This window comes from Thamnophis elegans, chromosome Z, assembly GCF_009769535.1.
Source record: "Thamnophis elegans isolate rThaEle1 chromosome Z, rThaEle1.pri, whole genome shotgun sequence".
Classification (NCBI taxonomy): domain Eukaryota; kingdom Metazoa; phylum Chordata; class Lepidosauria; order Squamata; family Colubridae; genus Thamnophis; species Thamnophis elegans.
In genome coordinates, this window is record NC_045558.1 from 88,360,019 (window position 1) to 88,375,016 (window position 14,998).

General features: G+C 38.5%; 1 protein-coding gene across 1 annotated transcript in view; it reads left to right on the forward strand.

Moving 5' to 3' along the window:
• Positions 1-7,549: 7,549 nt before the first annotated feature.
• Positions 7,550-14,998, forward strand: part of ACE (angiotensin I converting enzyme) — a 43,211-nt gene continuing 35,762 nt past the window's right edge. Inside the window, exon 1 of the mRNA XM_032237748.1 lies at positions 7,550-7,938. Coding sequence (XP_032093639.1) covers positions 7,723-7,938 — 216 coding nt within the window. The 5' untranslated portion in view covers positions 7,550-7,722. The remainder of the gene's footprint in view (positions 7,939-14,998) is intronic.

Here is a 14,998-nt window from a genome sequence, read left to right on the forward strand (position 1 = left end):
TTTCAAGACAGACTGATAATTAATGGCGTAGATGTGAAAGTCAAACTCACAAGAAGCAGAATGAATTTTGCGTGATGAAGGATTGCAATGAGAATTACAACATGCAACTCCTGGCAGCTTCTCTTTTTGTAAAATGTGTAAAAGTAGCCCTGGGAGTGCGCCTTGACCATGCAGAAGCTTTGCTCACTTCCAATGCCAAATACCCCATTGATCTAGTGGAAATGAAGGTTTACAGCTTTCCCGCAGATAGTCTTGTGTGTAATCAGGAAAATCTATTTCTGGGCCAATGCCTAAACAATTAGTGATTGGGTTTGTGGACAATGCATCTTTTAGTGGGGATTATGAAAGAATCAATTCAATTTTCAACACTGCAATGTCAATTTTTGCACCCTGCATTGTGATGGCGAACAGATCCCCGCAATTATGAGCATGATCTTTTTGTGAGAGAGTACATGCAGATGGTGCAAGCAACAGGTAAAGGCAGAAAGACAGGCTGATGTTAATCAGCCGGGAACAATTTAACCGAGGATATACTTTGTATTGTTTTGACTTGAGTCCAGATCAGAGGTGCTCTGAGCACTATTCATTGATCAGGAACAGTAACCTCAGAGCCGAAATGAGATTTACACTGCCCCTCCCCAACACCGTTATCATGATTCTCTATGCAATCTTTGAAAACCTTATTGAAATAAGTCACACAAGGAATATGCTTTTTGATTATATATGAGTATGGACACACAACAGATCCTCCACTTGTTCTCTGGAAATACTGCCTTTCTAGGGGTCTGCCCTTGCGACCTGTTACCCCAGTGACAAATCTCCAAAATACCTTTTAAATTAATCGTAAATACTCATCCTCACACTCTTCCTGGCGAATACTGGCTGGCACTCTATTTCCCATCTCCTGATATGGCAAATTTTTTTATTCTTATGGAAGACCTCCAGATAGCCCTGATTTTCCAGGCTCACTGTCAAGCTGAGAAGTACACATTTCACCAATGGCAATTGCAACACCCCAGTGCTGTGACCTGTGGACAACACTGTGCATTTTTTCTACTGAACTGTACTAAAGGTGTGAACTATGAAAATATTTTAAAGATGTACTCCAATGCCGATATTAAAAATGATCAAATGATAAAACTGTTTGTAAAAACTATACAGGTGGAGAGGGGGCTTGGAACCTGTAACTGTCACCAGTGCATGCAGGCATGCCTGCCTTACTGTAAAATAAAGAAAAAGTCTTAAATGTTTTTACATATATCACTATGTTTTTATTTTACAAATTGAGCCAGTCACCAAACCTGAATCTACTTCTAGGATTTAATGTCCAAGGGCTAGTGGGGGTGCCTGTAAACATAGGCTTCCCTAACCCTAACCCCAAAAGGTGCTGTCATAACAGAGTTGGGGCTAGCAGCAATTTCATCCTTAACAACCAGAGTATCTTTCAACTTTTCTATTTGCTCTTTAACAGCTGTAGACCCCAACACAGAAGTTGGAACATTAACCTCAGCCATAGCATTCATAAAATCGTCCCATCCTTTAGGTTTTCGCTTCTCAGTAGGGGGTCCTTTTGATATTGCTTTTCAAATACATGAACAGGTACTGCGCCATGCAGACAGATGCCAATGTGTCCTTCGGGATTGGGTGGCATATAAATATATTTAATAAATAAATATTTAATTAATAAATATATTGGAAGGGGTCAATGCATCAAATCTCCTCAACAATATTCCCTCCAACCCCGCTGTGGCACTCACACTCAGTCATTTTCATCACCTGATCCCTAAATCGAATACAGGCCTCTCTTAATATATCTACATCCCGTCTGCAATAGTAAGCCAGAGCCTTCTTTAGTCTAAACACAGTAACTCTATTAGCAGTGTGCCGTTTCAGGAATTCTTCTCTCTCCCTGGGCATCATGGTTTCTGGGCTGTAATACTTGGTTTCAGGGACTGGTCCCACATAGTCTTGATTGGCCATTGTATTGAACAAGTGGGGGAAATACCCTTTGCAGCCTTGAAACCCATAGCTTTGGATAATTTGCTTAATTTAACTGGTAAAAATGAGAAGCTATCAATAAACCAAATCTTATAATTTGGAAGGGTAATACACAGAAGTTTCCCCCCTTGATTTATAAGTTGAACCCTAACCTTTTCATGGATCAGCTACCTTAGTACTAGGTACCCATCATGCCCTTTGAAGTTGTGAGTGATAAAAGTACATCCTTTAAACTTATGATTTATAAATCTCTTTACAAACTGCTCCAGGCATCTAACACCATAACAATCCCATCTCACAACATATTTATTGTTCCCATCCTTCAACATATCCCTAGCTCATGTATAATTAGGTATATGAGTGCCTGTCTCTTGGCAGCATTCAAAATTATAAATGATGTATCTTTCGCCAATTCGTGGTCGGTCCAATGATTTTAGAAAGCATAAATGCCCTTCCAAGCTTTCAATCTTCTCAGAGTACTGCCCACACTTGACTTACTTGCACTTTTTGTGAGGGGTAAAGACGTAAACCACACGTTTCACAATATTCTTTATTCTTACAGTTTTCCCTCTATAACGAGTTGAGTGTATCTTTCAACACATTCCTTAGACCAACAAGACACTTTGCACCTACAGTCTTCTCAACCTGCTGACATTCTTGCTTTAGGCAGGCTCTGCAAATATACTGACAGCCATGACTAAATTTGTGGTAGTAGGGTATGTGGCCGAATTTACAGAAATAGCATTCACCCAGGAAGCCCTTGATATTTTTGATGCCATAGTAATGCTTGTTGTGTAATAATATAAATACTATTTTTTCTTGCTGCGGGCAACCTGTGACAAAAACACGCCACCTATCCTGCATATAAAACAAGAACTTTATAGTGACCCATAAATATTCTTCAAAGATGTGTATCTGAGAAAAATCAATCCTGTTTTCTGTGGAAATACCCAGTCTGCTGTGAAGTTCCCTTGCCCTAGTAATAATTTCTTGATTTCTAACATCCGCACTAATCAGACAGAGCAAACAGCTAGCAAAACAAAGAAATTCACCTTCCACATTGAAATCTGCTAGGTGTTGTCTTTTTTTTCTCCAGTACTCGGGTGAGCAGCACAGTGTTTAACTTCCTAAGACTTCCCCCTCCTTGTTCTTCATGATGGTAACCACTAATTGTAAATTACCCCCCCCCCCAAAAAAAAATCTGAGCCTTACTTTGAAGCAGATTTTCAACACTGGTCAGAAGATCATCAGCATTTAAATCATTCACATGCCTCCTAAGAGAAAAGAGAGGATGGTTTAAACCATCCAACCGAACAAAATCATTTGGGCCTATGTTCATAGCTACATTATTCAAAAAAATCTATTACACATTATGAATAGCCTCTATAGCAGTAGTTCTCAATCTTCCCAATGCTGCAACCCTTTAATATAGTTCTTCATGTTGTGGTAACTCCCAACCATAGAGGAGTGGTGTCTCAGTTACTAGGACCATTGAAAATAGGTGTTTTCCAATGGTCTTATGTGGCCCCTGTGAAAGGGTCATTCGAACCCCAAAGGGGTCGTGACCCAAAGGTTGAGAACCGCTGCTCTATAGCAACTACAAAAGACTGGATTTGGTCAAGATTAACAAATCTATATCAATAATAGCCTTCCACAGCTCTGAAATTTCTGATAGGTTTCTCCCATTCCTGCACCATATCCAGATAAACATTGTTCATATGCTGAGAGTTTGCAGAGCTAGGGGATTGTATTGGAGGCATAGAATGACATATATCTTCTTCTGGTTGAAAGGCAATCATAGAATCACAACTAACACTGTCTGCTGAGGATGCAGGAAGTCCATTACCATGCATTTTTGCTTTTTTGCAGGCCGGCTCTGGTTAAACAAACAAACAAACAAACAAAATGTTATCACCAACATTCCTAATAAAGTAATGCCAACACACACACACACACACACACACACACACACACACACAGAGAGAAACCTTTAGTTTCTAAAAAATAATACTAATAGTTTTATAGTTGGATAAAATGCTAGATATTATACCTCCTAACATCATTCGTGTTGTGGAAGGCTGAGGGGTCCTGTCATGCTGGGGCCCCTGGTGTTTTGTGGGAATAGTGAGCTCCACGAACTGATCGTCCTCCCATTCTGACGGAAAAGAAAACCCCAATGGTCAGAATTGTTGCAGAAATGTTTATAAGAAACTAAATGTATGAAAGTATGAAAGATAAATACCTTCAGATGCCCTCAAACATTCTGAGTCTGTCAATTCATTCTAGTGAAAAAAACAAACAGTGAAACAAACAAGCAAAGAATTTTATAAACACATTTTACATCTAAGAGGGGTCAATGTTTCAAAAAAATAGCCATAAAACTACTTACAATTGCTCCCCTCAAACATTCTGAGTCTGTCAATTCATTCTAGTGAAAGAGAATTATCAATCAAACAAACAAGAAAGCAAGCAGACAAGAACGCTATAAAAACCATTTTGCATCTAAGTGTTCCAAAATTAGGCATAAAATTACTTACAGTAGTAGCTTCCATTCTGAATAGATTTCTTCTTAGCAGATCAAATGGCTCCGGAGGTATGGCTATGCCAGAAACCAGCAAACATGAATGGCCAAGTATGTGCCCTACTTTTATACATGTCACAAATTAATAACATCAGAAAAGGGGAGTTCTTCACACCTTTTGCAAAACTGTCCATTCTGCCTATCCGGGAAGATGCATTTGAATAGTAGACAATGTCACAAATTAATCACATCAGAGTTGGTGAGTTCTTCTCACCTTTTGCAAACACTGGCCATCCCCCACCACAACCAGCATCAGGAAATCCCGAATGAATAATATCACATGAGTATTGATTAAACTGCATCTCTGTATTTAACAACTGACAAGGTTAAGCAGGAAGGACTGCTTATGTCCAGGTGTAGAAAGAATGTGCTTAGAAAAGTGGCATATCAGAACCTCTCATTGCCCTAATGAAACAATGATACATATGTCACAAAGTCAGAATCTGAACAGATGTAAGATGAAACAGAATGACTCAAAATGTGAGAAAAAAACTATATCAATTTGCCCTTTGCTTGCTTGCTTGCTTGCTTGCTTGCTTGCTTGCTTGCTTGCTATCTGCATGTTTGAGAGAAGGTAGATTGGAAGAAGATGAGCATGATTTTAAAAACAAAAGAAGAAACATTATCAACCTGCACGGTGCTGATAACACTACCCTGATAGCTGGACATGCAAGTAAATTGAAGCCCTAATTGAAGGAGTGCAATGAAAACTGGAAGCAACACTATATTAATTTAATTAAATTAAGGCCACATTAATGACAATAGGTACAGCAACCAACCTTGGAACTGACAATGAAGATATGGAAAGCTTTGGTCTTAAGACTGAATATCAGCAATAAAGCAACCAACAGTTGAGAAATATGTTACACTGTCACTTGGAAAGACAGCAAGGAAGACCCTGGTGCCAGGTGCCTCAATATGTCTACATTTACATTGGTCAGAATCATGCAGTGTTTTTCTCTATAATGCTCTATGGATATGAAAAGAGAAAATGATTCCTAGAAATACCATGGATAGCCAAGAATATGAACAAATGGGTCATTTAACAAATTAAACCATAGTTTTTACCTGAAGCATAACTGACCTACCACAAATTATCATATTTTAGAGACATAATTGTGAAGACCTAGGTTCTTGAGAAGTTCATAATTTGGGGAAAGTTGACGGAAAGAGAAAAAGCAGACAATACTAGCAAGCTGGATAGATTCAGTTACATTGACAATGGATTCACTTTTGAAAGATCTGAAGGACCAGACTAGGGACAGATGATCCTGGAGAAAATCCATCTATGTGAGTTGACACCAAGTTGATAACAGATATGGATATAGATGTAGGTAACATAAAAAATTCCCTTCTTACCCATATGGTTGGTATGTGTCTTCCTCAATCATGGATCCTCTACTAGAGGCCTGGGAATTTCAGGATCTGCACAGGATTTCAGCTGCTCCTAGTAATACACTCTTGGACAGAGAGCTCTGATGTTGTTCCTGCAATCTGTTGGACCCCATTCATCCAGTTCAGGAATTGCAGCACTAAGTGCTCCTATCACCACTGAGATTACTTTGGCCTTTACTTTCCATATCCTCACCAGTTCTACCTTCAGGCCCTGGTACTTCTCCAGTTCCTCATATTCCTTCCTGCTATTGCCATCATTTGGCACTGCTACATCTACATTGGTAAAACATACGCGCACTCACACACATGACACCAACTTGATGACACCGTGTGTGTGTGTGTGTGTGAGAGAGAGAGAGAGAGAGAGACAGAGACAGAGACAGAGACAGAGACAGACAGACAGACAGACAGACAGACGGACAGACACACACACACACAGAGAGAGAGAGTATAAGAGCTCATTTGCTTATTCTGCAAAAGACAGTACAGAGTTTTGCTATCCAACCTTCACACATACAACTCTGACATTCAGGCCAAGGACCACTGGCAGGAAGCAATCATTTTCAGATAAGTGGTTTCTCCTGGTGGATTGGGTAGGAATTTCCAGCTATACACCTTCAAGTTGCCAGAAGCAACCCTTCCTCATACACAGAGCTAACTCAGGACTCTTTGCACCTGGGGCAAAGAACAGGCTGGAACTTCCATCCTTTGTATCCCACTCAATAGGCTACTACCTGACTACTTATTTCAACATTGGCTATGTGACAGTATTTTTATTTTTTATTTATTATTAAATTTATATTGCCATCTATTCACCCATGGTGACTCAAGGTGGTTTACATAATATAAAATCTATATTATCTAAAAACAGTAAAACAAATAAAAAACAAATAAATTAATGTAATAAAATCACCTCCCGCCCAAGCAACAGTCGATCACACGAACTATTTAATGGGCTCCATCCCATTCTGGGTTCCCCAGGCTCGCTGGCAGAACCAGGTCTTCCAGAAGAGTATTAGAATGGGGGCCATTCTAATCTCAGGGGGAATGATGTTCTAGAGAGCGTGAGCTTCTTCTGGGTCCCATCAGGTATATCTCCCTCCGGATGGGACCTCAACATTCCCTGCTTCCCCGCTCTGATGGGTTGGGTAGATGTGACCGGCAAGAGATGGTCCCTCAGATAACCTGGTCCCAAGCAATGAAGGGCTTTAAAGGTGACAGCCACCACAAGACCCAGGGGGCTGTGAAGGCAAGGCAGTGTATTCACAGGTGAAAGTGGGGGTCAGGGAATTTTGAAGAATAGAAGGCACCCTGCATTTGCTGGCTGAGACACAGGGCTCATAGCAGGAGGTCCGCTTTGCAATCTGTTGTTCTTTTCTGAAGTCCTCCCAACTGCCCATTAAGCTTCTGCTGCTTCCTGCCTGACCATAGTCCTTGGTTTTCCCTTTTCCCTGAAAGTGCGAGGTGTTGCTTTTTTCCCCCTTCACCCCCTCCCGCTGAGGGGACTTGGGCAAGGCAAGGGGCTGTCCTTTCAGCGGGTGATTTGCTGCCGCCGCCACCACCGCTGGTATGACGGTTACAGTTTCAGAGTCTCTGCTGAAAGGCGGGCAGGGCAACCGAAAGCCGAGGCAGCCTACCCGTTTATCTCCTTCGAGCTCAGCGCGGGGAGGCGCCGTGGGCAGGGTCTGAGGGGAGAGCGGCGTTTATAATCTGGTGCTCGCAGGGACCGTTCTGCGCCTCCTGCCAAGATGCCTCCGGTGGCGGGTTTTTTCCTTGCGATCTGCGTTGGGGGGGCATTCGCCTTGGAAGCTTCCCTGATGCCTCCTAATCGCAACAAGACCGAGGAAGGAGCCAGCCTGTTCGCAAACGATTATAACACTACCGGGGAAGAGGTGTTCTCCAAAAGCATGTTCGCCAGCTGGAATTACAACACCAACCTGACAGATTACAACGCTCAGCTGCAGGTAAGCAAGCAGAGGTCGCTCCTGACCTGACGCCGTCTCCTAGCGAGCTCCTGTTGTCCTAAGGGCAGGACAGGACCGGGCTGGATCGGGGGCGACAGCGGCGAGAGGCGACCGAAAAGCTCTCGATCGCCTCTCCAATACGACTTTTCTTCTGATATTATTCTCAGACCATTTTCTCACTTGTCGCTATTGTCATTCAAAAAATGAAAGGTTATAAGAGAGATTTTTCTCTCTTCTATAGACCCTTGGATTTGGTGGCGACGCTAAATGTCTTATACGTGCATTTGGTTTTCTACACCCCAAATCCTTAGCACTTTACCTATTAGTGCAATAGTGGTTGTGTAATGAGAAGTCCTTTCTGGCCTCTAAGCATGTTAGTCTTCCGTTTTTAAACTAAGAAAGCATTTGCTTAAGATGACTTAACTTCACTCATTTACATAATTTATATCCTACTTCTGTGAAGGTTTCTCAGAGCAGATAGTAAAGTAATAAAAACTGTTTTTAAATTAATAAAATAATAAAACATGGAAAAGCATACCAAATAAAACAGCAAAATATAAGTGGTCTTAATTTTAGCAATTTTATGAGAAATTCAGAATCACCTTATCACCAAACTTACATGAGTTAGCTCACCTTCAGCCATTAATATCTCTGCCCAAATAACATCTAGCTCCTTCTTAGGAAACTTTAATGCTTATTTCTCCCTTCCTTGAGCTCTTTCAGTATCAGAATAGAGCATCTGAAGGAATGAAATTGTCAGAATTATAAAAAGCAGTACATCAGTTAATTGATAGGAACAAAAATGACTCCAGAATTTAATTTCCAGACTGCTGTTTTCATGGCCACAGATTAGATAGTTTCTAAAGCATCTACAAATAGGAGAATCAAAACAGAGAAATAGAGTAATTCTCGTGTATAAATAGGGATACTTATATTGGGATCTTTATAGTTTAGAAAAATATAACAAGATTGCCAGAAAAAGCATGAACACTGAAATAGAGAAAGTGGATACACAATTTTTGTCATCTTCTCACTCCCTCATGAGATAAGCTTAATTTACACACAAAAAACCTCCATTAAAAATGATTCAGCCAAAGGTCAAAGACCCCCCAGCACATCCATTCAGCACCAGATAAACTCCTGAAATAAGTTTTAGCATAAACCATCTAAAATTATTTTTAAAAATAATTCACCAAATATAAAAGAAATGAGCAAACACACCTAACATATCCATTCACATTATATATCTGGTAACCAATGCCTAAGGACCAGATAAACACCAGATAAGCAGGAACAAGTAAGAAAGAAACATTACCCCAATTAAGCAGGATAAGCTGTTGTACTCCATATAAAAAAAACAAGAAGCCCCTTAGACTTCTTAGACTGGATATTACTTATCTTGCCAATGAAATGTTTGCAGATGAGAAAGCAAGCTCATAGTCTTAGAAACTGAAGTTATCTAATGAAATTAGATGACATCTAGGATGGACCAACAGATATATGGTCACTGGTCTAAGACTGTAATAATAAATTATTCTTGTTGATAAACAGATATGTTTTCTATATATTTACATGGGCCAATTTAGAGAGATTTATGAAGGAATAGGCAGAAGGAAGCTATGGGCAGTAGAGAAAAATTATTCCTACTGTCTTGTGTGCTTTGTTGTGTGCTAATGGATTTTTTTATTTATTTACAGATCTCATTCTTCCAAAATAGATAAATATATCTAGAGAATACCCTATCTGTCTCACTTCAGTTCTCACAATTCAACATCATAACTTGGTGTTGAATATTGGATGTCAACAGATGAGCTTAAATATTAAGCAGAGCAGTAGACTGTTCTACTACTGGGTAGCAATTAATTCTGGGCATCTAGAGTATAGTCCAGGAGCCACTAGGAATTATTGACTAACATTTCTCTTAAAACCAATCTTTTCATGTAAAGTGAAGGAGATATTAGCCCAATTATATTTAGAAGAAGCAAGTGAACGCTTCTAATTTGAGTTTCACAAAATATTCTGCAATTATGATTTAATAGCTCATGATTGGAGATATATTTTAGTAGCAAAGTTGAAAGACTTACAGATTAAAAAAAATGTGGATTGGATTTTCTATAGCAGAGAGCCCCATCTGTGGGATGCAGGCAGCACGCAAAACCATGACCCTTCCGATCCACGGAAAAACCTTTTTCCACGTAACCAGTCCCTGAAGCCTAAAAGGTTGGGGGCCACTGTTCTATAGGATGAGATTGCAACTAGATAAGTAATTTAAGCTACTTTGTTAAGCAGACTTTAGGGTTTTATTCTCTCTACTGACTTGCCCCCTTTCCAGACATTACTATGTAAAATTTGTACATGAGCAAAGGATGTAATATTGCAGGAAAGAAAGAAAAAAGTCACTAGTCAAGGATTGATTAGAGGTAGCCCTTCTTCAGTGATGTTGTGGTAGAAATACAGTTGAATTATTACTAGGTTTAACTAATGGATGGGAGGCACAGTGGGTCAGTGTTTTAAAATATGCTGCCAAAGATCTACACTCCAGCGATTTGAGTCCTATCACTGTGTGGCAGAGTGAACTCCCATCATTTGCTTCAACTCTTGCCAACCTAGCAGTTTGAAAGAATGTAAATGCAAGTAGATAAATAGATACCACTTCAGTGGGAAGTTAACAGCATTCCATATGCCAATGTATGCTTCGCACTGCAGCATCATGTCATGCTGGACACATGACCATGGAAACATCTTTGGACAGTGCTGGTTTAAAGAAAAGGAGATGATCATTGCCCCTAAAAATAGGCTACAGCTAATGGAGTAAAACCCGCAGGGACTCCTTTATCTCTTACTTTAACTAATATAACAGGAGGATTGAATCTTGGACCACAGCAGAAGAGCTGGGTTGTGTAGTTGTTGGGTAATACAGGGACCACTGGTGAGTTTTGTACAATTGAGGACGGAAATGGTGGGATTTAAATGCTGGTGCTTCTGCTTCTAAAGTATTTATTTAAAATTGATAGTTTTTATTATTTTTCAATTTGACTGACTCTAAATATATAATATATATTTTAACCCTTTTTGGCATTAACAACTTTAAAAAGGGTGCCAGAACATGGTGAAAGACAATCAGCAATGTTTCTAAAACCAGATCTTTAAATTTAGAGGCAGTTTTTCTTTAAAATGGTTAGATATTTTATTTTCTTCAATTGTGTGAACTGTGTATCTGTAGTCTACACAGAGGACAAACACTTTAAATGTATGATCCAAATTAATGATTTCTGGGAAGAAATTTAAAAAATGTGCTTACCTAATGAGATAAGCCTAACCATGATTAATTGTGCCTGCAATGTGTTTTAAATGAGAGACATAAATTAGTAATCATAAATATTAATCCATAGCAAAGATCTTGGTATCAAAATCATATAGAATTTTTTTTAAGGATTTAAAACTGAAGCTTGTTATATTTCAATCTGTAGACTATAATTTCTAAATTATAGCTAGGGCTGGTGGGCTGCCTAGCCAGAGTGCCTTTCTGATCTGGTGTTCAGAAATGTGATGTTTCAGCAATAATAAGAAACAGTAAAGAATAAAAGACAACAAAAGCACATTGTCTCCTAGATGAACAAAACATGTGTTTTGCATGTGGTTGTATGTATGATTTCACCTGCTTACATAAAAGTCTTAAAATGGTGTTACCTAAAATACAAACAGGTTGTCTAGGCTAAAAGAAGCGGGACGCCTGAATAATTCTGCAAGCAATTTCTTGATTCTTTGACTTGCTCATCCCCTATTCTATATTATTTCTTTCGCCATATGACATAATACCAGATTATATTTATCCCTACGATTTTTCCCAATTTGAATATGCTTTGAAAAGTGACACTTGGACTGTCAAGCAAGAGACACACAGTTGCTGTTTCCTGTGTCCTGTTTTGCTTCCTTATTTTTGTTTTCTGTATTATACATGTACAATCAAAAGACCACAATCTAATAAACTTTAATGAAATAGAATGCTAAAACAAAACTGAAATATATTGAGTATAAGATGGATTAGGTACATATTCAGAGGGCAATCCCACTCAACCTAGCTAAGTTAAATGGAACTGAAACCCAAATGGTTCCACTTAACTCCAGTATATTCTTCCTCTCCATCTCTGTTTCTTTCACTTTTTATTGTTGGGACTTAATCCAACAGAAAGAGTTTAAAATGTTTGTGTTATACCTGGTATATAATAAAATACAAACATCTAGATTTTATAGTCATAATATGAAAGTACTCTTGTTTTCCCTCCCTATATAAGGCAAAACCAGCAAGCCAATATAAACAAGTATGTATTGTACAATTTGGCTATTTTTTGGCATAGAATCAGGATAGTATTTTAGTCCAAAAGTACATTCAACATTGAATTCATTGAATGCACCCTTAACTGGGGCCAATAAATGTAATTTTTCCTATTATGCTTGTTTGAAATAAGTGTGCATACTTGCACTTCCTTTACTATTTTCCTCCTGTGACATAGATGCAAGAAGAAGGTAAAAATAATGCTCGTTTTCAACTAATAATGGTTTATTATTGCCTAGCCTTGGCAAATTCAGCTTTGTTTATAGTTTGATCAGATAACCTAGGATTCTAATATCTATTGATAGAATTTGCCTTACTCAGGCAGTTTACAGCTTGTCCTCTATTTTTTTTTAACAAAAATCAGAAATAGTCTAGAGGATACTTTGCATATTATTTATGCATGCATAGCCATAAACAGCTTCACTCTGTCCTATATTCCCAGAAAGATTTAAGAACTAATTTGAGAATAACTTTACAATTCCTCTGAACTGATCTTTTTTTTCCTGTACCTCCTTAAAGGTTTGGAATGTGGTTAAAATGTTTAGTGTACTATACATCTAATCTTGAAATAGTGTACGGAAATAGTATACTGTACAGAACTAGAGTTCTAATTCAAATGTCAAATGTAAAGAGTATAAAAGTAGCTTCATAGAAGAAATCAGTCAGTGGTTCATTGTTTCCCCCCCCCCCCCCCCTAGTTAAATACAACATTTTTTGCATTCCTAATTTCATCTAATAGAATTACAAAAGGAACATTTTCATTGAAAATGTTTCCTTCAACAAATAGGAGGTCTTGGGGCTCAATTCTGATATATGTTTCATACGGGCAGCGTTAGAGAAAGCTAAAAAATGGCAACTGAGAAGAGGTAGGTGGAAGATAATTGTTTATTTTGAGGATTCATGAGAGAGTCACCTGAGAGTCAATATCTATAGAGAGAAATTTGATTTAACATTTGCCAACAACTCTGCAAATCAGAACAAAATGTTTTGGAAATGTATTACCTCTTCATGGGTTTCTGGCAGAAAGGATAAAAACGAAGGGAAAACCCAGTAATGAAACCAATGAGTTAGCTAGAGAAGGTGGAAGCAATTCAGTATCAGCTGATACTGAACCTAAGAATAATGATTGGCAATCTGCACTGGTACCCTCCCCTCTCAGATAGCTATCTCAAGTCTGATTTTGAAGCATTAAGGGCATATCCAATGGTACAAAATATGAGATACTGATATTTGTAACTCAGGTTGAACTGTGGGGTCCTTGGTGCTCTCTGAGCTTGGTTATTTTCATGCAGACATTTCATTACTAAATTAGGTAAAATCATTATTGTAGAAGGGACCAGCCAATCTTAGTGTGGATTATCTTGGTGGTTCCTTGATTGGGCTGCTGCTTGCTTTAGCTTGTTTGTCTAAGTTGGTAGCTGCTTGATTGAAGTATTATTCACTTCTTATTAATGGTTTAATATTTAATCTCTGCTCATATGGGTTTGATTGCTGGTGGGAAGATGTTTGGATCTTTTATTTTTCTTTTTGGCTTTTTGTCTCTTTTGAATGGTATATAGATGTTTTTCATCTCTATGTACCTTTTGGTGGCTGATTTGCCTGAGTGCCAGGCTGAGTGTGATGATGATCCCCCCCCCCCAAATACAGGACTGTCAAACTCGCAGCCCGCAGGCTGAATGCATCATGCGCTGGCCATGCCTGCACCAGTTTTAGTGAAGGGGAAAGTTGTGACAAGTCACATGATGAAAACATGAAGCCGTGAGTTTAACACCCCTGCCCTAATGGATACTAAGGAACTTTACCTAATGGATACTAAGGAACTTTACCTAAGGATTCACAGTAGAAAGGCAAGAATAATAGAGTAATTTTAGACTTCACCAGAAAAAGTTGCTCACTTGGAACTTTCTGTAGAGCTGCAATTGCTATGCTACCTTAATTCTTGTACATCTGCTATGGGTGGACCAGAGCAGGTATAAATAATCTGGTGCTGTCTACATGGTTTAGGCTACTGTTTTCAGAATCCCTTTCCACTGTCCACACTGGCTGGAATAAATGGAAACTGAAAGCCCAAACATTTAGAAGTTACCAAATTTACTAATATAATTGACCAAATTCGACCACTAGTCGACAACTTCATAGGCATGTCCATGTATTTTTATTTCCAGAGAAGAAAAGAAGAAGAAAAGTATTTATTACTTTAGGATTAATTTAGATGCTGCAAGAAGATCAATTATTTATGTGAGATTATCTATGTAAAATGTCTTTAATCTAATTATATATTGGAAATTGCTAGAATAACTTGAAGACATATTTTTATGAATAGCTTGCTGCATTGAGATGGTATATGGAGATGCTATTTGAAGAAATTATATCCCATAAAATGTCTATGTGAGATAAGACTTAAAATATATATTTATAGAAATGACTACAGCAATGGATGTCCCCAATATGGAATTTTTCATCCTCAAAGTATTTCCTGCCTCTTTTCTTTGTCTAATTTCCTTAGATATAGTTAAGTCTTTGGGAAGTTGTTTTAATGAGAGGAGGAACTATTAGAAGACTTTTCTCTTTTTAAGGAGAAAATAGTATCCCCACCTATACCAAAAAGATCTTGTGTTCCACATATTTTAAGTGACAATATATCCAGAGACAGAATTTTGAGATACATTACTTTGCTTAATATTTGCAGAGAAGAACCTTCATGACTGATTCATTCTTGGTTGT